The sequence below is a fragment of the Cygnus olor genome, chromosome 7 (assembly GCF_009769625.2).
Source record: "Cygnus olor isolate bCygOlo1 chromosome 7, bCygOlo1.pri.v2, whole genome shotgun sequence".
NCBI lineage: Eukaryota > Metazoa > Chordata > Aves > Anseriformes > Anatidae > Cygnus > Cygnus olor.
This window is the reverse complement of record NC_049175.1, coordinates 25,591,952-25,618,775: the sequence shown is the minus strand read 5'-3', so window position 1 is coordinate 25,618,775 and position 26,824 is coordinate 25,591,952. Positions and strand designations below refer to the sequence as shown.

At 51.1% G+C, this 26,824-nt stretch overlaps 1 protein-coding gene across 13 annotated transcripts; it reads left to right on the top strand.

Annotated features, from left to right (window-relative positions):
* The first annotated feature begins 570 nt into the window (after nt 1-570).
* LOC121072831 (inositol 1,4,5-trisphosphate receptor interacting protein) lies at nt 571-25,241 on the top strand. Of its 13 annotated transcripts, none has more exons than XR_005821406.1 (5): nt 571-2,152; nt 6,462-6,568; nt 7,848-8,103; nt 9,917-11,858; nt 11,956-13,976. XR_005821406.1 is itself a non-coding variant. In XM_040562918.1 (5 exons), the coding sequence occupies exons 4-5, from the start codon at nt 14,695-14,697 to the stop codon at nt 20,857-20,859; spliced, it is 1,743 nt and encodes a 580-aa protein (XP_040418852.1). In that variant the 5' UTR covers nt 1,057-2,152; nt 3,237-5,081; nt 6,462-6,568; nt 14,658-14,694; the 3' UTR covers nt 20,860-25,241. The 13 variants fall into 13 exon arrangements, 9 of the variants coding, with proteins under 9 accessions (XP_040418852.1, XP_040418849.1, XP_040418855.1 ...); XM_040562918.1 differs by lacking the exons at nt 7,848-8,103; nt 9,917-11,858; nt 11,956-13,976 and adding exons at nt 3,237-5,081; nt 14,658-14,774; nt 19,197-25,241 and having other exon boundaries at nt 1,057-2,152; XR_005821405.1 differs by having other exon boundaries at nt 998-2,152; nt 9,917-13,976.
* Nucleotides 25,242-26,824: the final 1,583 nt, after the last annotated feature.

The following is a 26,824-nucleotide window of genomic DNA, read 5'->3' as shown; positions in this document are numbered from 1 at the left end:
CCTGGACTTTTCCTTGAATCCGTCCGTGTGCTCCTGGTTGGCAGCCCGTTGTCCTCTGTTCCCTGCAAGGGTGAAGCTGGACTGTACTAAAACCTGTTTCACTGCTGCCTACCCGTGGCCTATCATATCCCTATTCTCTCTTTTCAGATCTTGCAAGATTTTTATTTTTAATTTACTGCTTGTATTTGTTTAAGGAAATATTGTTAGTTTTGTAATAAACTAGAAATACTAATGGAAAGAACAAAATAATCTCTCAATCTTCTAACATGTCTGAAAGCAACTGAGGAAGTTACCTGTAGCTTAACTCAGCCCAAACCTTGCTCTTGTTCTACTCCTGCGGATAGGATCTTAGAGTCCACTTTAGAAATAATATTATTATACCTAATGTCTGCTGCAGTAGCATCCATGTGACAGAGCCACAGGCTATGTCCCAGTGTGCTGCGGTACTGTTACTCCACTGCTCACAGCTTTGGGTCCTGCCCAACATCTGAGTAATGTTAGCAGAGTTTGGCTCATTATCAAATAAATTACTACCTCTAGCAAGATAATGATCTTAAGTCTTCTGCAGTGCAGCAATATTCAAACAATGAATCACGTACCGGAGTTGTCAGGATATGTGTTTCTAGCTTTCTCTCCTCTTTCAAACTGCTGAGCTGCATCAAAAGATATATATATATAAATCAAATGAACGTGCCTCGGTTTGACTTTTCCATTTATATGTATTGTGTTGGTATCATAATTTTATACCATCTTGGGGGCACAAAAAGTGGATCCTGAATGGTACGGTGGATATGAAATATCATCTGTTGGGATGTGAGCCTTCCTTTCTAAAAAATTGTCTGACTTTTCCCCTGTTGCATTGCTCATTTACCTGTATCCCAGGAAGATTTAGCAGGTGAATGGGAATCACAGGCTCTCTAACCTATAGTGATTTGTCTTGTTCAATGGATATATATATACATGTATAGCCAGAATCAGTAATTACTGCCTTGTCAGGCTTTCTGCAGGTGATATTTAATAGATATTTTCCTTTGGTTTAGGTGACGGATGCCTGTGATCTTGGAGAAGGATCTGTTTTCACTCCTGCCGGTGCTGCAAAGTTCCCAGGGGAAACGAATAATGCTCCGAGACAGGCCGAGTCCTGCAGCGCGGTGCGGGGAGATTCCAGCGCTGCTCTTGTTGAGATGGTTTTCTTAGATTGTGGCATAATGGGAAAGGAATGTACTAACACCCAGGTTGCCGGTAAACCTGAATAAACTCGATTCAGACACTAAGGAAATAATACCCATACCACACTTTTACGAACACAACCCTTTAAATAACATTAAAACTGTTCCTGATCTCGGTGAGCACTTCAGGAAATTCGAAGAGCGGGCTGCCATGCCAGCCCCACTTGGCACTCCCAACCAGTCGTGCAGAGCTGTGCTCCCATGTTTGCCCGGTGATATTTTGCTATTTTGGATCCTGAGAAGCCTTAGCAATGCGGGTCCCGCCGCACGCAGTGCATTTACCACCCGAGCCTCGGAAAGCAAAGCCCGTGCGACTTGCCAAGGCGGCGTTAGCGGAGGGTTGCGATGCTGAGGAGGAGGAAGGCTTCAGCGAAGGGCTGGGGCCCCAAACCAGGCAGATGTCACCGCGCTGCTGCTCAAAGCCGGTTCCTTGAGCATCTCGGTGGAAGCGCTGGCTGTGGAGCCAACTTTCCCCTGCCCGATCTGTAAGGAGCCATTTCACCGTGCCGTGAGGCCGCTGCCGGAGCCCCCCCTTCCCGTGCCCCCGGCGGGGTTTAGCGGGGGGCTGGCAGCCCCCTGCCGCCCCCACGGCTCCCCGGCTCGACCCCCAGGAGGTCAGCAAGCATCCGAGGAGCAAAATGGGCGCCTCTCCTCTCCGTCCCCGCTGCAAAACCGTCCGGGAAGCTCACGGGGGAGCCGGTGGCGAGCTGGGGCTGCAAACCGCGGCGTGCCGGCCCCTGGGGCTGGCGGGGGTGGTTTGAAGGAGGGGAGGGAGGGAAAGAAAAAAAAAAAAAAAAAAAACGCAAAAGCAAAAGCAAAAGCAAGCAAAACCCCGCTCCGGACAGGCTGGGCGGGCCCTCCTGCAGCTCACCGAGCCGCCTGCGGGACACGGCGGGGTCGGCCCGGCCCGGCCGCGGAGCCCGGTGAGTGCGGGGGCCCGGAGGGAAGCCAGGGGGTCCGGGGGGGCTGGGGGGGGGGAAAGGACGGGCTGCCGGGGGGACACGGGCTGTCTGGCCGGGTATCGCCGGTGGTTTGGGGGAGAAAAGGTGCGGGAGGAGGCGGGCGGCTCGGCCCCGGGGGCTGAGGTGCCGGAAGGGCCGAGTGCCCCCAGCTCGCAGCCTCCCTCCCCGGCAGCCCGGGCCGGAGCAGGGGGCAGCCGGCTGTAGGGGCACGGGGCGCGGAGCCCGGCAGGGTCGGGCCGTGGGAGCGGGGCCCCCGTGTCCGCCTCAGGGGGTTGGTGCCGGTGGGAGATGGCCGGAGTAGGGGGTCTGTGCGCTGCTGGGCTTCGCTGCCTGGAAGGGGTAACGTGGTTTGGGCGCGGCCTGTTGCAAAACTCTTTGCTTTCTTCTCTGATACCGCATCCCGCTAACGAGCACAAAGAGAGGGAGCCGGGCTCGTGGCTGAGCCGCTGTGCTCGGCTGCGTGTGCCTGGTTTGTAGCTCCGATTGGAGAGAGACGGGGCTGGGTTGCTGGGAGTCCTGGGCTGTAAGACCGACACGAAGAGCCAGAGCTCTGGTGGCCTTTCCATCTTCAACTCAGAGCGAAGTCAGGGAGCAGTCTCCAAGTGAAGCAGCTCTCTTGGGAACTGCCGTGCTGAAGTCCTCCAGGAGGACCAGAGGTGTTGTTATTGGGGTCTGCTACGTGGCCAGGCAAGGTAAGCACCAGCAGTGTCCCTAAGAGAACGTTACTAACAGAAAACATTACTACTGGTGCAGTTTTACTGAGTGCCAGCAGCCTAAACCATGCCCAGGGTACTGGTGTGGGCTGCCAAGCAAGGCCCCGAGGTGCCGGGCAGGCAGCGCTGGGGTTGGTTTGCTGAGGATCCCAACGCTCTTTTCAGCTCTGACTGAAGTTATGCTGCTTACCTTCACAGACATCTTTTTTTAAACCCTACTGCTCCCAGTTTTCCTTAATGTACTTGAAAGGGGTTTTTCAGTCATTAAGGAAAAGCAGAGCCTGGAAATTAGGAATGGAAACTTAAAGCCTTCTCTTCGGCCTTGTTTTCAGCACAATAGGCACTTCACGCTGCTTGTATGGGAAATACACATATTAAGTGTGATGGCCACTGAAGTGGAAAGAGGTGAATCAATTTGCCAAGGGTCAGAGAGCCAATGTCAGTACTGGTGAAGCCCAGAGGGCTTCTTGGCTCCCTGCTGCTAGATGACATTTTGTTTTTTGCATGACCAGGGTGCACAGAAACCAGTGATCGGTGTGTGCAAGGGAGAGCCGGGTACCTGCGCACACCCGGGGAGCTGTACCTGTTTGTCAGGAGCCCGGCGGCGGCCCCTCCCCACCTAACTGTCTTCCTCTCTTTGTTGCTTGGGCACTGCGGTATTTCAAGCACAGCCTTTTATCCCCCCGCTCCGTACAAGCCAGACTGAACAGCACAGGTCAGGGACTGGAGGAGTTTGCACTTCATGAGTGATTGTCCCAGGCCAAGTGACGGCTGGGGCCACCAGAGCTGTGTGTCACGCTCCCATTTTGCGTGTTGTTGGTTCCCTCCCTGACAAGAAGGGCTCCTGCGTGCCTCTGCAGCCCCTGAGGTATGCCTGTGCTTGCAGCCCTCCTTACGTGGCAGTGAGCAACAGAGAGAGGAAACCTGACCCACAGAAATGCGACGCTGGTGTTCAGTGTGCTGATCTAACTAATTTCTGAGTTTGTTTTTTATGCAAAAACCGCATGGCTTTCATAAGGACAATCTTAGTCTGGTGTTAGCAACCGGTTGCTTGTTGATTGTTGATTCAATATCTTGGGGCTTGCCTGCAAATAAATTCATGCAAATAAAGTGATATCAGAAAGCACACTTACTGGGTTACATTGTGGCTTTTTTTCTTCCTTTTTTTTTTTTTTAAACTTAGTTCCCTGAGTGCAATGAGTACATCAGCAAAAGGGGTGGTTTATTTTCTGCTTCTTTGCTCTCTCTTTACACATCTGCATCTCACCTAAAACAAATTTACTCCTGGCAAAATCAAGCTAAATTCAGCCTCTGTCAACAAGGTGAGTGTTAAGAAGCAGCTCTTCTGGGACACACTGATAGACTGTGTGAACCCCGTAAGGAGTCTGCCCAAGTCTCCCTGCTGTTCTGTGCTGTCCTATCCTTAACTCCTTGCTCTGCAGAATTGCAATTAAAATCCAGAGTAATGGTTCAGTGGAGAAAGGAGCTGGGGAAAAAAAAAAAAAAAAAAGCTCCTGGCTTGTTCCCTCAGATCCCCTTTAAAATAGGCTGTTGGGTGGGCCAGCTCTTTCTTTCCCAAGTGTTCTTATAATCCACTTATGCTGATAAAAAGCAGCTTTGCTGCCAGGCAGTGTACTTTCCATCCCGACATGTAATTGCTGGGTGGTGGAGGCAGGCAGAGCCTCTGGCTGTCAGGCTGGAGGGAGGGAGGGAGCCAGGCCAGGGCGCGTGCTGGGCAGCATCGCCGTGTGCCCAGACGTGGAGCCCAGGAGTCAGGCTCAGCTGCGTGAGCAAAACCTTCTTCCTGCTCACCCCTCAGCACGGGGAGCAGGAAGGGAGGCAGGTAGCCAAGATCCAGGCAAGCGGAGGGATGGAGAGCCAGCCCAGGGGTGCAGCTGCGGCAAGGCTCTTTTTTTAGCTTGTTTTGGTTTCCACACGTGTGGGCCATGCGAGGTTGGCTGAGCCGCCTTGATTCTCTGCTGAACGCGAGCCCGCCTCGGGGCTGGGCTCTTCTGGCCAGGGATTCAGCAAAACAAACAGGTTTTACCGCCACGTCCTGACGGCCAGATGAGCTGCTGAGCTTCGCCGGAGCAGGGGCATTTGGGATCTCTGATGTGGAGAGGAAGCTCTCGTGTAGGGCTGACCCAGAGCAAACACTGTGGAGTGAGCACGAGGAGGTCTGTGCCAGCGCGTGAGCATGCAGAGCTGGCAGAGCCATTACTGAGGGACCTTCTTGTGACCTACACCTCAGTCAGAGTTTCTCCAACATCCGTAAGCGTATAGTAGAGGGAGATCCCGACTGCAGTTTTATGACTTAATATTTTTTTAAGAAGTGAGAACGTGCAGGTCCCTTAGCAGCAGTTCCCTGCTCTTCTCCCTGTCTGGCAGCGCAGCGCTCCTCGCTCTCTTCCTCCAGCAGAAGCTCCTGCTGTACCTTGCTGGCCTCGAGCCACCACGGGAGCAGACTTTGCAGGCCCTGAGGGCTAGCAAACATCCACTGGGATATTAGAGCATGGATCCTGCCCTTCTGGGGTTGGAGAGCCTGGCTGCTGTGTTGGCACAATGTGCTGCTGCCGGTAGCATTGTGCTGGTGGTGCAGAGGCACTGGGACATCAGGGCTCAATCTGGTTGTCCAATTTGGCCCCAGAGTTGAAGAGGGAATTAGAGAAGTGAGACTACACATGGTCTGCTCAGAGCAGGTAGGTAGGAGGAGGGAGGGTTGATCAACCCCATCCCCAACAGCTGCCGACGTGAAGCAATTCAGGAGAGCAAGGGCGCATCGACTTTACACCGGGCCCTCAAAGGACCCAGCTCCAAAGCTCATCTCAGGCCGGGGAAGGGCTGCTGCAGCTTTCGTCAGGCTTTGGATCAAGGCAGTCAGAGGGTTTGAAGTGGCTGGGAGGGAGGGGGCTGCTGGGTGGCCCTGTGCCTGCTCGTCGCACCGCTCGACTGCTTCTGCTCAGAGGGCTTCGCTTTGTTTCCTGTTTCATCTGAAATTTCATAACCTCTTTCTCCTTCTAAAATATGGTAGTTTATCTTGCGGTTCTGCGTTTCACATCTTCCTGCATGCTCTCAGACTTGTTTCCTGCCTCTTCTCCTGCGTTTTCTGTTTCTCACATTAGATCTCAAAGCCCGGCTCCCCTAGCAAGTCTTTCTACCTCGCAAGCTGCTTACAGCAGCTAGTGCCTCTTCTGAGACAAACCAATCCCAGGCAAAACCGTCCCAGCCCATACGCAGCTGCTAATTTGACCCTAATCCGTTTGAAAAGGAGAGGGCTGGTGGGTGAGGATGGAGTCGAGGAGGGAGGTCCTGGCTTGCTGGTATGTCAGGACCCACGGCGCGATTCACATCCTTCCTTGTGGGAGCAGCAGAGGTTTAACTCTTCCCTGATCACTTCAAAGCTGATTATTTCAGGTCTCTTGGGCTTCTGTGATCACTGTGCTAGGTAAGGAGGGGGGGAGTTAATCTCTATTTTAATCAATGCCTAATTTAGATAACTGCATTATGGCCCCATCTTCTGCCTGAACTTCCTCATTCATTCTCGTTGTGTTTTGCAGACTTCCTGGTTGTGCTTCAGTGGTGGGTGACTGCACGGAGTCTGCTCAGCACCGCGGCGATGGGAGTAATGTGAAGTCTAATGAGCACCTGCAAAGCTGTATAGCAGGTAAGTGCTCCAGGGGACATTCTTCCTTCCAGTTTTGGCGTGATTTAATCTTGATCGGCTCTCGCCAGGAGATCTTTAGCCTTGCAGGAGAAGTGCTGGAAGGGAAGTGGTGTGGCTCATGTTTTAGTAACCGGTGCTGTTTCCAGCAGCGAGGGTCAGACAGCGCTTGCAAAGACTACCTGATCTAGCAATAATGAGAAGATTTAATTGGGAAATGTCTTCAGTTTGGAAGTTCAGTATTAAAAGCCTCTTGCTTCCAGCATTCAGTCTAGAATTGCCCTCATCTGGCTGCTTGGTACCTTGGGGTCTAGTCAGAGGGGAAGGCAGATGGGAACCAGAAGGTCCAAGCTTTGCTGACAGCAGCTACTGCCGCATTTGCTGCCATGCAGGAGAACTTGCTGGAGTTCCCTTACCCAGATCCATGGAGTGTTAAATCCCCCTTCTTCCAGCTCCCAGCGGGGAGGCAAAGGCCTGGAAGTGCCTGGACAGCCTCCTGATGGTCAGGGGTGATGGCAGAGGCTGCTGAATCGATGTGAAACAGCAGCTTTTACAAGCCAGCGATGTGCAGAGTTTTAATTGTCCAGATGATGTTTGTATGAGAATCCCTGAGAAACCTGGGGAAACTGTGAGTGTGTGGCTGCAGACAGTGGTGGGAAAGGAAGCAATGTGGCTGGTGGCAGAGGCAGCTGCCAGAGCAGCAATCCTGGCTGCCGCCGTGTCCTGCTGCAGCTCCGAGTACCTGTTCCTTCATGTAGTCCATGTGACTTTACTTTTTTCCTTATTTCTTCTGGAGTTGTGTCTGCGTCGGGTGGTGTCTGTCCCCTTTTTCCCATCCAGGTTCAGATGGCCGCTCTGCTCCGGCAGAGCTCAGCTCGCTGCATTCCCTGGCATGCTCTTCCACCAGCCTGGATCAAAGCTGTGAGAGCTGGCGCGCTGCCATCGCCTGTGTGTAAATGAGGATCTCTCTTTTTCCTTTCCCCCCACCACCTTTCATTATTATTCCTCTTCCAGAGGCAGGTTTTTCTGGCTGATCCAGCACATTATTTATATCAGCGATGTTTGCCTCAAGGCAGAGATGCTTTTTCAGCATTTACAAGGCAAACATCTGATGCACCCCACTGCCATGCATGTGGCTTGGAAAAACCGAGTGTGGTATTGGCAAGGACGAGGGCTGTTGAGGCCAAATGTTGCAGAATTTAAGTGCTGTTAGGCACAGTCTGATTCATATGGTTACTTCAGTTGCCTGGCGAAAGAAAATGTACTGTTCCTTCGCTTTCAGAACCAGGGGGAAGAGCACGCAGAGAAGGTTGTTGCGCCTGAGCAGAGAAGCGGTGCGTTTAGCTCTGAGGTGTCAGCTGAGCCACCTCCGTGCCTGCATCTTTCTCTGGGTTCCCCAAGGGTCGGTGGGTGCCGTCAGTTGAACAGATGCAGTTTGAAGCCAAGAAAATCAAATGAGAACGACGAAATTCAGCTCGAGTGCCTTGCTTTCAGTTCTGAATCGCAGAGGATTTGGTGATGCTGGAGAGCACCTGATGGTGAGTGGGAGCAAAAGGTTCCCGCGCTGCCTGCAGTGGGGAAGTGTCTCCCTAAGACGAGATAGCATCTGTGTGAGCCAGAATCCCAGTGGGGCTTACATCTTCCTTTGCAGAAAGTACACACAGTGATAAGGGGAAATTCCTACAGGTCAGGGTAGTTAAGCACTAGTCTAGACTGTCTTGTGATGCAGAGATGGAGATTTGCTGGAAGCTTTTCAGAGCAAAGCAGGGATCTGCCAGAAACCATCCAGGCAGCGTAGGCTCTGCGTGTAGGCAGGAGAAACTGTATTGCTCTTCCAGGGCTCTTGTATGCCTATTTATAAGCTCTGGGAGAATGTTAATATATACTAGAGATGGAGCTTAGGAGATGTTCTCAAGCCTAAACCGTGACACTTAATGTTCACAGTACTGGCTTGTGTTTGTGTGTGTATCTGGATCCAAGGTGGTTACCCCTAAATCATTTACCCCTGAATGTTCAGGTACCTGACTGCCACTGGTTTCAGATAAGAGTCTGATTTCTAGATTTCCTGATTTTCTGTCATACGGCCACTTCTAAGCTGCAGATGGCAATCCATTGGTGATAAACAGAGAAGACCTTTATCCTTTTCTCCCAGGCTAGGAGGGGCAAGGATGAGATAGGGCTCTGTATTTTGGGCGGCTGGAATCAATCAGCTGGCTCTCCCCTGCTGTACCACGCGGTGACATGAGTTACCTGGCACTTCAGGTGACTTTTGACACAGAGCTCTGCTGCAGTCCTACCTCGAGAGCTAGCTATGCCCAGTCTAATTATCAAGGCCATGCTCCTCTGCAGCCAAAGACAAAAGACGGTCAGAAGGTGCTTGGCTGACATCCATCCCAGCTCCTCGTTGAGTCGAGGCTGCTTCATGCTGTTGGAATGAGTGCGGGTTGTGATCCCAGGCTCTCAAAGAGTTACAGGAGGAAATGCCAGCCGAGAGGGACGTGCCTGCGCTGTAAGTCGCCCACAGCACGTGTTTTAGCTCAGCCTTGCAGTTGTTGCTGGTCCTGGATGCTTTCAGTCTTCCACGCAGAGCTGGGAGCTCTTTTCTCCCAAGCTAAGCTCCTTGACTGCTGCTGCAGAGGGGATTTCTGTGCCGCGAGCAGGGGCCCCACAACCATGACTCACAGTTCCCATTACGTCCTAACGCAGCCTGTAAGTGTGCAGAGCCTGCCCCTTGGCTTTCAAACAAAGCCTTCCTTTGTGGTGCTTATGTTATAAAGGAAGCAAGCGTTTGGGTTCACCCCACACATCCCAAATAAGAACCACGTGTCTTCACAGCCCTCACATGCATGTTTGGGACTTTTGCTACAGCACTGCAAGTTGCATCACTCTTATCCCATTAAACACTTAGAGTTTTGCTTCCCAGCAGTCAGTTTACAAACAATTCAGGGAAAGGAAGAGCGTAAAGATCTCTTCTTTTGTTGGTGAGCAGAGGGGGCTGAGCAAAGAGCACATGAAAATGATTACGGCCGGGTGCGTGTAGCAATAGGCTGCCCTCTGAGTCACTCGCTTGGGTGAAAATGGCCCCGAGCTGGTGACCACTGAAGGATGAGCATCATGGAAATACTGCATAGAAGTGGGACAGTTTGTTTTCTTGTATGGCTTGGCTTCTCTCTTCTGGTTTTTATTAATCCAAACTAGTTTTGAGAAGCAGGGATAGCCAGCAGTGCTCTGCAGCCAACATATTTGTGTGTGTGCGTGTCTCTTGGCAGCTCATGGGTTTATGAGGAGTGAGCCAAGAACGGGCTTACTGCTTCCCAAAGCATTTGTGTTGTTTCTCCTGTTCACTTCTAGAGCCACTACGCAGTGAAGTAAGAGGGCCTGATCCTTCCTGCCCATGTTGGTGTGCAATGCAGACTGCCCCTGCTGCGAGCAGGGAGTGTCCTAGTGAAAGCAGAGGAAGGCGTTGTGAGAGCAGTGAGTTTTCTTGTGAGAACAGAGGAAGTGTTGCAGTAAAAGCACTCTTTGTTGCTCTCTTCTCCTTCCACGCCCTCCACCCAGCCCTTCAGGGGCTTCCACGGTCTGGTGTTTTTGCCGTATTTAAGGAACTATATTGTATTTTATTAAAAAGCTGGGATTTTAGGCAATGGAATAAAGCATTGCTTTTCATTTCTGTGGTGACGTTTTTGCTACAACAGCCAGCTTTTAAATGCTGTTCCTCCCCAACTGTTTGAATACAAGCAGCTGTAACCAGTTATCAAAACAATGCTCCAATATCACACAGACCACCAGTCTCTCACCCAGTGCTTCTGAGCCCTGTCTAAGCAGATATTTGGGGGCCTGCAGGGCTCCTGACATGGCTGCGTTACTTTGTCACTGAGTCAAGACTGGGATGGAGTGGGAGATCTCAGACCACGCAAATTTCCAGCCCACAATGACAATTTTTTTGCTGTTTTTGGTTCAGCTTCTCAATGTGGAAGTGTCTGGCAATTCAAGGCATGTGCTTTCTACCGTCTGTAATATATAAAAGCTCCTTGTTACGTGACTGACACGGGACCTCATATTGTCACATGTAAACCACAATCATTCTGCAAGTCACATCTGAGCTGTGCCAGTATCTACGTGTGCTCTTCTTGGATGAGCTGGAATGGTGTATCCCTGCTGGGAAATCAACTTTCTAGTAATGTTTCCTCCGACCCCTATCATACTGAAGCATCCGTATCAACGTACATACAACATACAGTGCCGTTGGGTGCGTAGGGATGCAGGGAATATGCTTAAGGGTGAGGAGAGTCAGAGTAACTGCTGGCTGATTTAACACTGGTTTGATTTTCTTCACCTTGTTGAGAATTAACTGGGAAAAGAAGGGCAGGTGTGAACAAAGATCTTGGCAATTTATCCCTTTTTGTGTTCGCACCACCCTTCCACGAGGTGACTGTCCTGTCCGGACCGATGAGCTGCCGTGCGACTGAGGGTGACAGCCAGAGCCCCTGGGATGATCCCATTGGGGTCCCATCGTGAGCTCCAGGTGGAGGCCAGACAGCACGTGTGCGGTGACATCGCTCCTCACAGTGTCGTTGACATTGCAGCCTTTCAGTAAGGCAGAGGGGGGTTGTTGTCGTTTGTGTCCATCTGTGCTGATGAAAGATTGTGCAAGGGAAGTACCTGGCTCCCATCGCGCTTGGTTTGAGGGGGAGGGAGCTGGCGAGGTTGGTAAGCCAACTTTTGTTTTTTTTAGTCTTGGCGTGTTTTTTCTTTTCCTAAAAACATAAAAGTTTGGTCTACTCCAATTGTTCTCCTCTCAATTAACAGATAAAATTTATTCAGCTTAAAAAGCCAAGCTGTTCCTGGCCAGGATCCTACCACAACAGCCCAGTACGTGGGTGGGAGCCACATACACACTTCCTACCTTTCTCCTCCTGCATCCCTCACAGCCAGCAGCGTGTTACAATTTGTAATATACCCTTCCTGGCCATACTGGGGGGAACCCGAGGCACTGCACAGGCTGCCACGTGCTGCTTACTGGCAAGAGCTGAGCTGGCTTGCACAGTTAAAAAGCAAAGAGACATTCAGGCAACAGGCAGGATGCTGAGAAACATCCTCCTCGTGCTGTTTTATCTCCTGGTCTCCATGGGTATCCCATCTTGTGTCCAGCCTTACACAGACAGTGAGCGCTTTGAGGGCACGACGTGGCTCTGTGTTTATTTAGCAGCTTTTACAGGTGTCCTTTATGGTGGCTGCCAGCTCCTCGTGGCAGGAGGAGAGGGCCAGAGTTACGTTCTTTCTGTGCATACAGGTATGGCATGCCAATGAAATGGTGACTCAGAAATACCCAGAAAAATCCCCCACTCACTGATGAAACTGAAAATCTAACAAGTCCCATATCTCTGCAGGTTTTGGAAAAGAGCACTAGTAGGTAAATAACTCCGTATGTACCAGAAAGACAGCTCTTTGTACTATCCAGGTTTTGGGGACGGAGGAAGAGGAGCCATGGGATATTGTGGCAACCTCTCACAAATGCATCTGTGTGCAGAGAAAGATGAAGCAGGAGGGGAGGGGAGAGCCTCTAAATATTTTGAGTGCTTCTGCAAGAAGAAAAGAAATGGTCTGTCCTATTTCTACTCACTGGAAAGTTAGGGACTGCATCAAGGAAGAGTTAATGAAGCATGAGGAAAAGCTTCCTGATGGCAAAGACAGTGAATGACTGGAAGATACCAGAACGAATTCCCATCCTCTCTAGGGCAAGTTGGGCACTCCTCTGCTTAGAGTGGTGCTGGCAAAATCGGTGCTCACCCGGAGCTTCGTGGGCCCTTCCTGTGGAGCCCACGACATACAGCTCCTGCGGGACCTGGGCTGCACGGCAGCAGCTGCCTCCAGAGCGATGTCGGCGCCACTCACGTGCTTGTCCAGCCGAGTCCACCCGCCGGTGGGAAGGGAGGGCTCCCCAGCCCCGTACACAGGATGAGCATCAGCATTTCCTTGGAAATAGCTGACCTGGTGTCCCGGGAGGAAGGTACTGCTTCCAAAAGCCCGCAGTAGGCCTGCTGGGCAGGATGTCCGACTGGGGCTGGGCGACTGACCCCGCTGGCACTGCAGCAGGCGCGGGACGGGATGTTCACGGGAGTTACGAAGGGCTGACGTGTTCTCAAATGGCAAAACAAAGGCCAGCGGGCACGTGGCCTCTCCGACTGCTGTCCTGCAGCCCGGCAGCTAATCTGGGGTGGGGCTTCCTAAGCCTGGTTTGGTTTTTAAACATGGTTGTGGTACCAGCCTTACCGTCCAGGCCTCCGCACCTCGTGTATTCGGTCCTTCCCACTCGTGGCTTTGGTAGAGAGGCGAAGACAGAGCTGGATCCCAGCAGTCCCTGCTGAACCAACCATGACAGTAACTCATGAGTGTCCTGTGCGCTGCCCATAGGCTTAATCCACAGGGGGTGAAACAACTCCGCAAGTTGGTGCTGCTCAGACTCTGCATCCCTTTTCGTGGTTCCCATTTTTTCTGGCTGGGCTGCGTGTGCTGCTGCGGGCTGCGTGCTGAGGAGAAGGGAAAGCAGGGGCCTCTCCCCGTGCCCTGTGCAGAGGCAGCCCCTGCTGGGTGCTGCCAGGGCAATGCATAGAGCTGGTGGTGGAGAAGGAAGTGCGGGATACTCCATACACATCTGGGGACATTTTCTCATTGCAACAGTGAGGTCTGGGTGGTGGAAACCAGCTGCGGATCCTCATCTGAGCCCCTGGGCTCCTGCTGTCTGTGCCAGGAGACATCCCCAGGTGAAAACCAGACGTGGCCATACATGCTAACACATATGCTGCCAGCTGGAAAGAGCAGACTGGTGCAATAAACCCTTGGTCACCTTGGGGCCTGTCCCAGTACGTGGGCTGTGTGTTTGCCTCAGCTACAAGGGCCCTGCAGCCTCCCCCAGGGTCCAGCGCCTCGGCAGCCCCACCTGGCTGACTCCTGTGAACCTGGAAACTCCTGTCTGGAGATGTAGTGCTTGGGTGCAGTTTCTCCTCTGCTGGCAGCATCCGTCCCACCGCGACACCGGGTAACCCGCAGGCCTCCCAGTTCTGGCCTGGGAGGAAACCTCACTCGATCCTGGGCTGAAATTCTTCACCGAAATAGTACTTGGACCCTGCCCAACCCAGAAAACGCTTCTTCAGTAAAAATAGTCTCAAGAACCAGACAGGTTTGACTGAAGTCTTGCCAATGCCAATTCCTCAATTCCTGTGGAAGCCCAGGTCCAAACAGGAGAGCACAGTATTGACCTGAAGGCAGCCAAGCGATGAGGGCAGCAGCTTCAGGGGCTGGGAAGGAGACCAAAACTTAAATTACTGCCAGCCCCTCCTGAATTTGGAGGAGAGCCTTCAACAGAAGTTTTTGTCATCCCAAGTAAGTGATCAGACTACAAGGGTATAGATGTGTGCTCTGTTGAATGCGTGCATGTAAAATTAAAATCTGCTTTTTTTCTTGTTCTTAGTGTAAACCAGGCAAAATTTGAACAAATGTCCAGCAGCTAATGGCAGAGACCACACTGATGCTTTTTTTTGTATTGCCCTCTCTACCAGTAACCTTGTCTTTTTCCATGAGAATCTATCCAGCACGTCTATTTCTGAAGCTTTATATGTAAACTCAAAGGAAAACCGCCCTCCCTATCCACCCTGAGCCAGCAAAGGCCTTTTGATTGCTCTGTAAACGTTGATGAGGAGATCTTAGAAAACCAGCAGTGTCAGTGGTGTGAGGTTGACTAATTAAAGTGCATCTTTTCAAGTTTTTGCCAGGAACAATAATACTGACATGCACCTTTACAGTTCCCATTTCTCTTCTTCTTCATGTATATGCTTCTTACAGTTCAGAGCTTGAAGTCCCCAGTAAGAGGAAACGTAATTTCTCCCTGCTGCAGCCAGGTATGTACCTGCAGAAGCAGCAGTATTTGCAAACTGGAGAAGGACGTAGTGCGTCAGTATCAGTAAGGGCTTTCAGCAAATTTAAAAGCTGGAATAAATTTTATATTGAAGGTGTTCGTCGTTGTCTTGACTAGGTCTTCATAAATGCAGCATAAGCGTTTTCAGGCCAAAAGGCAACTTGTTTTCTGTTGCAGCAGGAGGAGGAATCGGGGGGCTCCCAGAAGCCCAGCGATGAGGGCGTACGGCTGGGCTGGGCCTGACACCCCTGGGTTTGGGATTTGCATCTTCCCAGCAAGAAAGTCCAAGTGCAGGTCAGTGGCTGTTCTGGACGATTCATCTCTCTAGTAAAACAGGCTGCAGAGTCCTTTACAGACCTCAGGGACCTTCTCAAAAATTATATTTGTTCCCCTGAAAGTTCTGGTTTCGAAAACTTGGCAGCTTTCAATGAAAAAAGCTCCCAACCAGCTGTAGTTACTATCATCTCTTCAAATCCCCGCTTTTCTTGCAGCCTACCAAAGTGAAACACAATGTGGCAGTCACCTATGCGCCGCTTTTTTGTCAGCCAAATCGCAGGAAGTAATCAAGTACGTCGTTAATGACGTCTCAGCGCATTTCAGTGCATTACTGGACCACAGTCAGTCCCTTGACTTGGGTTTTTCTAATTTAAGAATCAAAGCTTCAGCTCGCTCTGTCTGGGTTACTGCTGAACACCAGCCAGAGCGGGCTTTGCTTCCCATGGTTCAGAATTTAAGAGGTGGGGGGAATGAGGAGAAATAGAGCGGTATGAGAATCTCCTGGGGAGGGAAAGGGGCCATTAATGAAAGGGAAATATTCTCCTGTGTCTTCAGAGAAGATGGAGGGTCATCGGGCTCAGGGCACGTGCAGGCGGCAAGTTTCATCTTTCTTTCCTTTGCCCAGACCGAGCAGGAAGCGGCGGGGCCTGAAGCTGCTGCTGCAGTTACTGCAGAGGTGCAGGCGTGGGGAGGGCTGCTCTGCAGAGCTCAGCGCCACTTGTTCGGCTTACGGGGCTGGCACACGGCTGGGGCTGCCCACATGTGGCAAAGGAAAAGTCTTCCTACGGCAGTTTTGTGGCAAGCCTCTCCGGGCATAGTCACCCTGGTGTGTTTATGAAAGCAATCTGTGACACCAACCCATGTTGCATGATCGCAGTGTTGTCTTTTCCCTTCCCCTCTCAGGGCTCCCCTCAGCATTCAGGGTTTGCTATGGGGCCGGTCAGGATCCTGTAGCAGGGAGGCTGCTTCAGGCTTGAAAGGATGGGTGTAACTTGTCTGGGAGCTGAGCATGGAGGGCTGCAGGTGCTCCTGGGGAAGCCTTTGAACATACAACCTGCTGTAGGATGCCACTGATGGTTGTTTCTAATTGGGCAACAGAGTTATCAGCTGCTTTTATCTCCCCAAGCTGGAGCAGGGACGGTGCCTGCCCCCTCACTTCTCAGGCCTGTTCGGAGCCATCGTAACCGTAGCATCCGCAAAGCGCCCAGTCCCTGAAGCAGTGAGTGCCACGGGAAAGTCCAGGAGGAAACCAATTCCTCTGGTGTGGAGGCAGGTTTGAACAGCCAGCACCCACCGCAGCTTGGTGGTGACCTGGCACCGAGCTTGGCACAGCCATCTTCATCAGGATGGCGGGGCCATGTACCGCTCACCCCGGCCCTCCTCCTGTCCATGCTGCTTCATTCTCCACCTTGCACACAGGAGGGCAAGAGGGTCTTCAAAATAGGGCGAGATGAAAGCTTATTGCCACGTCTGGGCATTGTCCGTGCTTTGAATGGAAAAAAAAAAAAAAGAAACTGGCAGGGCCAGAAAAGGCTGAAGATTGCTTTGGGAATTTGCTGCTTAAAACCTCATGAATACACAGATATATATATATTTTTTAAGATTGAAAAGTCACTAAATGTGATGATGTGTAGATGAAACAATAGTGTTTCTTTTTGTTACTCTCCAGCTGGGAAACATTTGGACTCCCTCCCTCCTCCCCACACCAAAGCTGTCTCAGCCAGAGCAAGCATAAATATTTTTATCAGGCTTAAATGGCTTGGGCTGAAGTTGAAAGCGAGTGGAAAGAGCAGCCTTTGTTATGGGGAGGGCCGGACCGCCCTAGCAGGCAGTGCTACTGGTTTCACCTGTATTATTTGGTCTTTCCATGTTAGCCAGGAAAGCTGTCTCTGATGAGATGTGGGAACGCTCTGCCCCTTCCACCCTTGCAGCTGACCTCGCTCACTGAGCATCAGCAACCTTCAGGGCTTCGTGTGTGCCTTCATTTTCTGCTGGGAATAGCTACAGCAGTGAAAGGGCAGTTTTGACCAGAACTTCCTCTGTTAAGGCTGAAAACAGACGCGCCTCTTGCAAATCCATGCTACCTGAAGATGTTCTCACTTCAGTTTTCATCCTGAGTTTTCATTCCAGTTTTTCATCCTTTTCATCTCTTCCAGAGGTCGATGCCTGGGCAGCTTGCTGGGGGAAAAGGAGGCGTACACGCTCCCTACCCTACTCCTGCTAAACCATGGGGGATATCCTGGACTGTCAGTGCAAATGAGAACGAATTCAGCTGAATCAGTGGTGGTGTGGGGATTGCTGGCCTGCCCCCGTCTGCTGGCAGAGCCATGGGGCAGGCAGCCTTTGGAAGCGGGACAGCCACAGGCCTTGGGGCATGGGATACCCTTGAAGGGTACATGAAGGTCCTAAGGCAGCTGGCTTCTTTCAGGGCCCAGCAGGGCACAGGAGCGATGTTGTCCTGGTCAGGACTGCAGCAGGACACCCCTGGCCTCTGGCCATGTTATTTTTAAGCTTGGAAAGCGCCCGCAGCCTGAAGGAGCACAGCACGAAGCAACGGAAGTCACCAGCGCTTCCTGCCCTGCCCCGGCATGCTGATAAAAGCCCTTTGCAATGAAGAGTGACCCCAGGTTATTTTTAAAGTGTGGCCAGGCACGGAGCTCACAGAGTAACTGGAATGCCCAGCTTTGGGCATTAATTCTGCTTTAATTCATTGCTCGATGAATTAAAGAGTTAATGTGAATGCAGAAGGGACAAGAAAGGCCAGCAAACCATCTCCAGAGCACTGTGTGTGTGTGTAAGGGCGAGCATCTGTGCGTGTACACGGGCTCTAAAGAAAGGATTGTTAGTGAATGTTACGCAGGGAGGGGCACTCAGCATTATCCTGAGCACCGTGTGAATTTTGTTGCTGCTTGGACAATGCATCGCAGGCCTGTTCCCTCCCCTTGTTATTCCAGTCCCAGCCCTCTTATAAGCACAGACAGACGCGTGCCCGAGGATCCAGTTCCCGTGTGCAGTGCTTGCGGCGAGGGAACCCAGGTTCCTGCCACCAAACCCAGCACTCTGTCATGCACCAGTGGTAACACGGCCCGCTGGAATAGGTCTGTCCTTGTTGCATGCTCTGTGAGGACAGGAACGAGACCACCAGAGATTTCTCCTCCTTGCCCAGGTGCTGGGGCAGCAGCATGGCTGTGGCACCGACACGCTGGGTTCGGCCAGGAAGCTGCTGTGGCAGGGGTGGGAAGCGGCAGCCCTCGGCTCCCCGTGTGCTCACGGTGCCTCGGTGAAAGAAACGGCCTCATCCCCGCAGCAGGATGGATTGGTTTGTCAGGAAGGAGATAGCTGTTCCCGGTCTGATCGATGAGGTCTTTTATCGACACACTTTGTAACAGAAACCTCTCTCTCTCAAACTCTCTCTTCAGGCATTAAAGGGCTTGCATTAAGATGTAGGAAGAAGAAACATCCCTGCTTTTCTGTCCTGTCCTTTTGATCTCCCCGTGGTAGGACTGAGGGGTGATGGTGCTAGGAGAGGGACTGGTGACCTTGTCACATCTCAGCAGTAACAGCTTCGTGTTATCCTGTCCTGAGCAGGCACCTGGGACATTGATAGATGCAAGCCCTCGAGGAACCAAAGTGCCATCAGTGTAGAAACAGCCCTGGCCCGAGCCTGAGCACCCTCTGATCCAGACCTCCAGGAGGCTTCATCAGGGCCAGGTGGATGTCCTGGCAATGGGACCGTGTCCCAGCAAGCTGGGAGTTGAATTCTTGTGTAGTGAGCCCCCAGGCCCGGAAAGCTTTTTGAAGTGTGAGGGCCGAGCAGCAGAGGCAGCAACCACGCGAGGCAGCTCCAAAGCACCACAGCAGTCTGGGCCATGCCAGGGGAACGTGGAAGGGGTGACATCAGGGACTGCGGCTGGCACACAGCTGCCTGCACTGAAGACTGCTCTGGTCCAAGCCGGCTGCGGCCAGGATAGCCCTGCCTCTGCCACTGCCACATCTGCCTTACTGCACCTCCAGCCTTATGTTGGGGCAAGTGGTGGTCATCTCCAGCCTTCTCTTTTTATGCCTGGTGAGGTCCCGCCTGCTTCTCTTCCTTTCTGCCCTGTGAACTTTAAAGGAGGGAAGAAGGACGTGCCCTCCCTCACTGCCCCGCAGAACCGCGGTGGGATGAGGGTAGCAAACGCTTTCACAGTTCTGTCCTTCGAAGCTAATTCAATGAAAGATCCTTTCATCCTCACCATCCACAGATAAAGTTTTATAAAGTCTCTTTGGGAAGCTTAGTTGCTAACTTGTAGAAACAGGCATTGGCTTAGGAACTCAAGCAGCTTTTTCAGTGTAAGAAAATATGCCAAAGCTTTTATTCAAGCGGGGATTGTTTTGATTTTTCTTCTTGAGGGAATATACTCTGAATCATGGCTCACTCTGCCTTTCTTTCTCTTTCAGGGAAGGAACTGCCATGCCCGTGGGAATCTTCCGAGTGTGCCTAGTGGTGATTACAGCTATCATCAACCGCCCGTTCCTCTTCCCTAAAGAGAATGGCAGTGTCCCCGAGAACACGGAAGAAATCATCCAGAAGATGAAGGAGCGGGAGGAGAACCTTCGGCTGCAGAAGCTGCGCTTGGAGCAGGAAATCGCAGGCCAGGAAGCTGCACAGCAGGCCCTGGAAAAGGCTGCAAAGGTAGTGGAGGAAATCAAAGAGGAAAAGGTCCCGTGGGATATGTGGACAGCTCTCTCCATGGTCATCTTCCTGCTGATCGAGCTCTGGAGGCAGGATTTCCAGGAGGGGAACTGGCAGGACACAGGAGCAGAAGAGGATGACATGGCTGTCCTGGGGAAAGCGTTTAAGGGGGTGGCCTTCCCCGACAAGGCCACCTTGGCCAGCTTCTACGAGAAGCGAATCCTGGGCACCACCGGCGACATGGCCAGGATGCGGGAGATGGTGGAGGGCTTTGCAGATGACCTGCTGGAGGCCTTGAGGAGCGTTTGTAACCGGGACGCTGACATGGAAGTGGAGGACTGCATGGGTGTGGGGAGCATGTACGAGAACTGGAGAGTGCGGAAACCTTTCGTCTGCGACCTGATAGTGCCTTTTGCACCCCCAGAGCCGTATTGTTTCCGGTCCCAGATCTGGTGCTCTGGAGACTCTTTTCCCCCGGATGAACAAGGTTATGGCACTATCAAGGTATGCAGGGCAGATGAGGATGTGACAGGTTGCATCTGCGACAAGACTAAACTAGGGGAAGATATGCTGTGCCTTCTCCATAGCCAAGGCAATACTTCCAGGCCCAGCAGCGAGATGGAAGACCTCCTGTGCTTCAAAAATACTCAGTATCTTGATGCTGACCAAGTCATGAAGTGGTTCCAGATCGCAGTCACCAAGGCCTGGAACAGAATCTCCCACAAGTATGAATTCGACCTGTCTTTTAGCCTCTTGGACTCCCCAGGAGCCCTGAAGATAAAATTCAGGTCAGGGAAATCAGTCGCCTTCAACCTCACTCCTGTGGTGCAGTACGAGAACTCGGACGTTTACTTCATCTCCCATTTCCCTCGCAATGAGCTGGTAGCAGAGCTCCCCTCCAGCACTCGCTGGTTCCTCACCTTCGCAGTGTACGAGAGGAGGTTCATCCAGCTGATCTCCAAAACGCTGCCGGCCGGTGCCTGCCACGTCAGCTGCCTCCAGATCCTCTCCTTCCTGCACGGGAAGCAGTGCAGCCTCACAGGCCCAAGCGGGCTCACCAACTACCACCTGAAGACAGTGATGCTGCATCTGCTGCAGGCGCGTCCCAGTCAGGACTGGGCCCCAGAGAAGCTGGAGGCCCGTCTCCAGGACATGCTGAAATTCCTGGAGAAATGTTTGCACGAAAAGAAGCTCTACCACTTCTTTGTTGGCAATGAGAAGGTACCAGCAGAGCTGGGCTTCCCCATCACATTCCAGAGGGCCGAGCCTCTCAACCTTTTCCGTCCCTTTGTGCTGCACAGGGACGTTTACAGAAAGACAGTTGACACGTTCCACGAGATGCTCAGGAACACGTCTGCACTGATAAACGAGTACACGGTGCACATTCCCCTTGCACACACCAATGGGATCCATAAGGAAGCCATTTAACCAAAGCCAGCAGGAAAACACTTGTTCCTCTAAGCACAAGTCCAGAGGGCAGCTTTTCAAAGCCTCCTGGAGACAACTGACTTTGCCAGTGCAGCTTGTTGTCTGCAGCTGAGCCTGTCCTGGTCGTGGTTTCTGCAGGAAGGGAGAAGGGATGGGGGGAGAATAGGGAGAAACTGGAAGGCATGGGAGAAAAGTAAGTTTCCGCTCCACTGGTGTGCTGGCTGGGTTTTACGCAGCTAAGGATATATTTTTATATTGTGCCTCAGTCACACTACAGCGGTGGTGAGCAACAAATATGACTAATTTATTCACATGCCTGCAATGCAATGGTGGTGGTGGCCAAATACTTCATTTCCTTTGGAAGGGGAAGATAAGAAAAGGGTGGAGGTGTCAAAGACAGGATCCTGGGGCTGCAGGAGCCTGTCTGTTTGCAGGCAGCAGGAGCTCTGTGACCGATGGGAAGTGCAACGTGAGACTCAGTGTTAGTGGGAGAACAAGGCGTCACTGCTGAGGTCACACACAATTCTGGATTGGATGTAGAAATCTCTAAATCCAGCACTACTCTTTAATTGAAGGGGAACTGCAGTTTTTTAAAAAGGCATTTTGATAGGGCTTGCAGCACTAGTTTAAATGGCTTGTCCTCTCCATCAAAAACACTCCTGGACACGACATGTTTATTCTCAGTGGGAAGAATGTAGCAGAGCAGGCAGCAGGACCTGTGTCTTGAGACCATTTCATTTGTGTCTTCCATTTTCTTCATGGTAACACAGCTAGTGGGTTTTATTCTTAGCCATTTTCCATGGATAAACGACCAGGAACCTTTTTTACATTAGTTAAGAGAGAAATGCTGTTACTGGGTTCTGGCTTTTTGGTTTATTTGTTTGCTCTCCTTATCTCCAGGCAGCAAGTCTGAGAACCAGTAAAGAGAGAAATGACTGCTGCAGGTTTTGCTTTTATTAAAAAGGAAACTCCTCAAAATTACTCTGTAATGAGCCCAGTCTCAGGAGCTGGGTACCAGGAGGAAACGATCGCCCTCCAAATGAGAGTGCAGCTTTCCCAGCGTGGTTTTAATGAGCGCAGGATGGCTCCAAGTTAGGAGGAGGGATGCAAGAGGTGCACACACAGCAGAGATTGGCAGTGCAATCTCTGCAGCTGCTTACATGTGTCTTCTTATCCCTTCTGTGCCAGGTAAAAGCTACCTGGTTGACTCCTTATAGGGCCTCCTCGATCCTTCTTAAGACTGCTGCTTTGATGGGGTTTACTCTTGGGAACTGCAGCTAGCAAACCATCATTTTCTGATGGTAGTACGATGGGGAAGTGTCAGCTTCTGCAGGCTTTCAAGCCAGGGGAGAATCTGGAGGCTTGTGTTGAAAGAAACAAAGCAGAAATGGAGGTGCCTGAACTCCTTCAGGAAGCAAGGTGGTATTGCTGTGGCAGTGGGCTGCCAAGCCCCCGTGTGGTGGCCTTGCTGGAGGAAAGGCCTCAGCAGCTCCTCAACCTCCTTCGTGTGCTTCATGCAGGATCCAAGCCAGGGTCTTAGTGCAGATCTGCCTTGTTCAGGTCCCTGAGGCCCAACCTGCAGTGCTAATGGGCCTTCCCTGCTGTGTTCTTACATCAGGATTTCCTGCCATGTTCCTACACTAAGGCTTTTCTGAATCCTGTTTACAAGAGGAGAGTTGTCCTGGGTAGCGAGGCTCATCAGGGGTGACAACACCATGTGTCATGGCCCCACGCGTTCCTTTTCGTCAGTCCCCTCCATCACATGCATCAGACAGAAGATTTAACCTCGTATCACTACTAGGGACAGTGTACGGCACACGGCTTCTTATCCAGCCTGCTGATAAACCCCAAAGACACGTCCTCTCCTGCCTTCTCCTTGTATGAACCATTTCACCAGCTCCTTGATGTCTGCTCACGTCTGTCCCCCCACCATTGAGGGACATTTCTGCACCAAGACAGAAAAAGCTGCAGCTCTAATTCCACTCCTGGTTCCCCACTGGTGAGGACAGGGAGCTCGTTGCCCAAACTGCTTTCCCCTTGGCTTTTACCGTCACAGCTGTGGGGTGCTTAAGTAATAAGTCTGAGCAGAAAATAAGGGGCAGGAATCAAAACGGGAGAGAAGAGGCTGGTAGCTACTGCCGTTAGGAAAGTCTTGGCTCATCTGTGCCTGGGAGACTGCCGGGGCTGGCACGGCATCAGGACAGGACTAATTGCTAACGCTAACGAGCTGTAAGCCCCTGGCTTTCATGAGCATAACCAAGCAAGCCTTCCCTAGTGGGAAAGAGTGCAGGAGCAATCGCAGGGGACACAACAAACAGGTAGTGACAGGCAGAGGTGCAGGGAGGGTGGGTGAACACTGGAGGCTACGTTGGAAGCGGCAGCAGTTGTTTGCAAACCCAAGCAATTTGCTGCTTCTACCTGCTCAGGTTCTCTGTGCCATGCCGGCAGCAGATCCTGCTCTGCACGGGCTGCCTGCAGGCAGGTCATACCGAAGCAGTTGTGGTCTGAGCTGCTTCTAAATGTGTCCCTAGCCCAACCAGAGAGAAATGAAAAATTCTCTGCTGCTTCCTGTCAGGCATCTAAATTTAGCCTGTCCAAAGAACAGAAACAAATTTGTGACCCAGGTCTCTCAGGAAATGACACACGGGGTTGAAAAATAACTTTTATATAAGGTTGAGCAGGGGGAGGATGAGAAGAAAAGGCTGTTTAACAGAATAATCTAACTTCTCTCTTAAAATGGCAGAGTAAAGCTGCGTAACACCAGTCCTACAGTCATGTAAACAGGCCTAAACTTGCCTTTACACACCTCAGTGCACGGCTGCTTAGGCTCAAAGGGAACCTAAACTGATAAGTGCGTCGAATCTTTTGTTCTTCATTTTCTGTATTTGTGTGCACATTTGCTTTTAAACCCAGACTCACCCCAACGTGTTCCCATGGGGTTTAGTTGAACCCAAGCCGGAGCTGAGCCAAGGTATTTATGGATTTGCCTTCCCTGAAAGCAAATTGCTCAGCATAATTTGCCTACATGCATGCCATATGCTCATTTTACCCCGAGCACCTTTTACAAGATTTGGTCTCTGCATTCAGGCTATGAGCAAACCCACTCACACCTGTCCTGGGGCTGAAGTGTTAATCAGCTGTGCCTCAGGACAGAGGTCTCCTTTGTAGGCCTTCCACCAATACATGTACCAGAGGTATATATGCTTATTCCACCCGGGGTGATGTGGGTACCCAGCAGTGCTGTGGCTGAGAGCTGCCACGTGAAGAATATCATGCTCTGGCCTGCCTCATCTCTCCTGTGTTAAATCTGCCCACCAGGGACTGTCCCTTTCAGTAAAATGTCACGCTCACGTTTCATTAAAATGTTTATATGGCAGGTCAGCTCCATCAGCTGTCTGCCAGTAGAAGTGTCCTAAGACTTTTTAGTGCCCCCATGTTTAGTGCTGCCTTGATTGACATCTTGCTGGGCATCCATGGGAAGCAGCTTGACACGAGTAACAAATGCACATCTCTGGTAATGCCCACGAGAGATCCTAAGGAAAGGTAAACTGCTCGTCCCAGCCCCCTTTTGGTGCTGCTCTTGCTATTTGCTAACCAGGAGAATTACCCAGCTGAATTCCTAGTGCCTTCTGATGGTTTCCAGCCACTCCCTCCACCCTCAACTTGTGGTTTTAATACTTTATTATAGGTTTTGTCAAAGCAGTGGAATTAGTGGTGGTGATAACACCCACTGATCTGCGACATAGCCTCAGGAACTATTCACCTTTAGGAAATGCCTTGGTCTAAGTTATTATTGCTGTTCAGGAGCTGAATGTCTTCTAAGGGGAGCTGCTGGGAGTTCACTCTTTACTATGTGCCAACCACAGAATACAGCTTCTCTCTCTGGGTTGCTCTGTATACAGGTCTTACAGGGCTATAAAGATGGATTTCAGTGAAAAAAAAAAAACGCAAAAAAAACCAACCTTATCTATCATTCAAGCAGGAGGATTTGGTGTTTGTTCACAATACTTTTTTAATGCCAAGCCTTTGCAACATTTTCTCAGTGGTGAAGAAATAAGAATTCACCTTTAACAGCTTAGCTGCTGGTCATCGAGGGGTTAGTTCTTCTCATAGGATTTTATGTGATAAATAGCTTTATTTATTACCTGTCTTTTTTTAGGATTTTTTTCTGGGGGGTAATATGTTAGTTCAGAAGTAAAACTGTAACATGAAGAGCTGTCTTGGCAGTGAGCTGCAACGGGGAATAACATCAAAACCCTCCAAAGTAAGCTCTTCCTTGATTCACGATGCTGTACTCAAACTGCTGCTTTTATAGCAGGACACTGTTGAATTTGTATAGATCTTCTCATGCAGCTTTATTTATAATAAAGTCTTGTACAAAATCTAAAGAAGTGCGGTCTGTTTTATTTCTAGCTTCCCAAGAAATGTTTCTGAGGCAGCAGAAGGATGGAGCTGGAATATGCCTGGTGCAACCCTAGCACATTAAGCCCAATAGCAAGACTCCCTGCAATGTTCTAATTGCAGGTAGAAGTTGTTCCAGAGTAGGATGTAATGTGAACGAGGAAGCCATAAATATTGGTGGTAGATGCTGACCTTACTGGTTGAACCAAAAAGCTCCCGAATTTCCAGCTCAGCTAGAGGAATTCTCTTTACCAGTCAGTTTGCAGAGGTGCTGCCTTTAAGGCACTGAGTTTCTAACTAACTATAGATCTGGCTGAAACTAGACCGTATCCAAAGCACTAGAGAAAAAATGATCAGCGACTTCTGTCTTGAAGGTGGGTGTCACAGCCTTACTGATCTGCTCTGAGGTAGAAGTGTAGAAGGTGCAGAGGTGAAACGTTTAAATACGGCCCTTGCTGTTTAGGCATTTGGGAGCTTGTGAAAATGTCAAATTGACACTGGTTTTAAAAATTGTGCACAGAATAAAGATTAAAACCCCAGTGGTGTTTTTAAGAGCGTCTTAGGTGCTTTGCAGGAGAAGGGGCAGATTTCAGATGCAAAGCAATCTAAAATTCACCAATAGGCCCACAGCCATTAACAGTCTCAACTCAACAAAGACTTAACCGCACATATGGAGCCAAGATTAAACTTGTGTATTGTGCTCCTTTGCAGCAGTGCCACGACATTCCAAATGCCATTGGATTTCTCAGCTGGCACCTTTCTGCAGCCAGTAACAGTCAGGATAAAGCGGCATGACACAGGCCCAGCAGGCAGAGTGAGGCAGAAGCAGTACCAGCAAACCGCACTGTTCACAGCCTGCCTCATCCCTAGGGGCATCAAGGGAGAAATCCATTACATCACTCCTGCCCTTCAGTACTGCCTAGTCCTGTGCTGGGAACCAAACAGCACGGAGGGATTTCCCCAGTCCTCAGGATGGCACTTAGCTTGCTAACATGTTCCAGGTCTCCTCCCTGCCAGCTCGCACCAGGCAGGGCAGGGCAAGCCAGGGCAGCCCCGGGACGGTTCTTGTGCCTGTGAGCACAAGCGATGCACAGCAGCCCTGCCTGGCTGCCACCACGCAGGCACTCCCATGGGCAGAGGTGTTCTGCGCTGTCAGCACCATGCTCCTGACGGTTCAACTCGCCGTCAGGGCTGTGGGTGGGTTATTCTATCACCTCCGTGATACGAAGCTGCTGTAGGCAAAGCCAGAGAAAAGCAAGGCTTGTCCACATGCAGGTTTCTACCCACACTGTCTCCTGCCAGAGGCACACCTGACACGGCTCTGAAGGTGAAAAGTTTGATCCAGAGCATGGACACACAAGCACGACGCAGCCAATGTCCATAAAGCACACAAAAATGAACCGAGAGTCACCTTCTGGGTTTGAAGGCATGGGTTATATAATCTGAGTCGTCTTCCCACAAGGAGAACCGTTTGACTAATCTTCCTGCCTTAGCTATTGTGAGCAGAGATAACCTCTACTTCCAAGCTTAACCAGACATGGAAAAAGGCTGTGTGATGAACGCA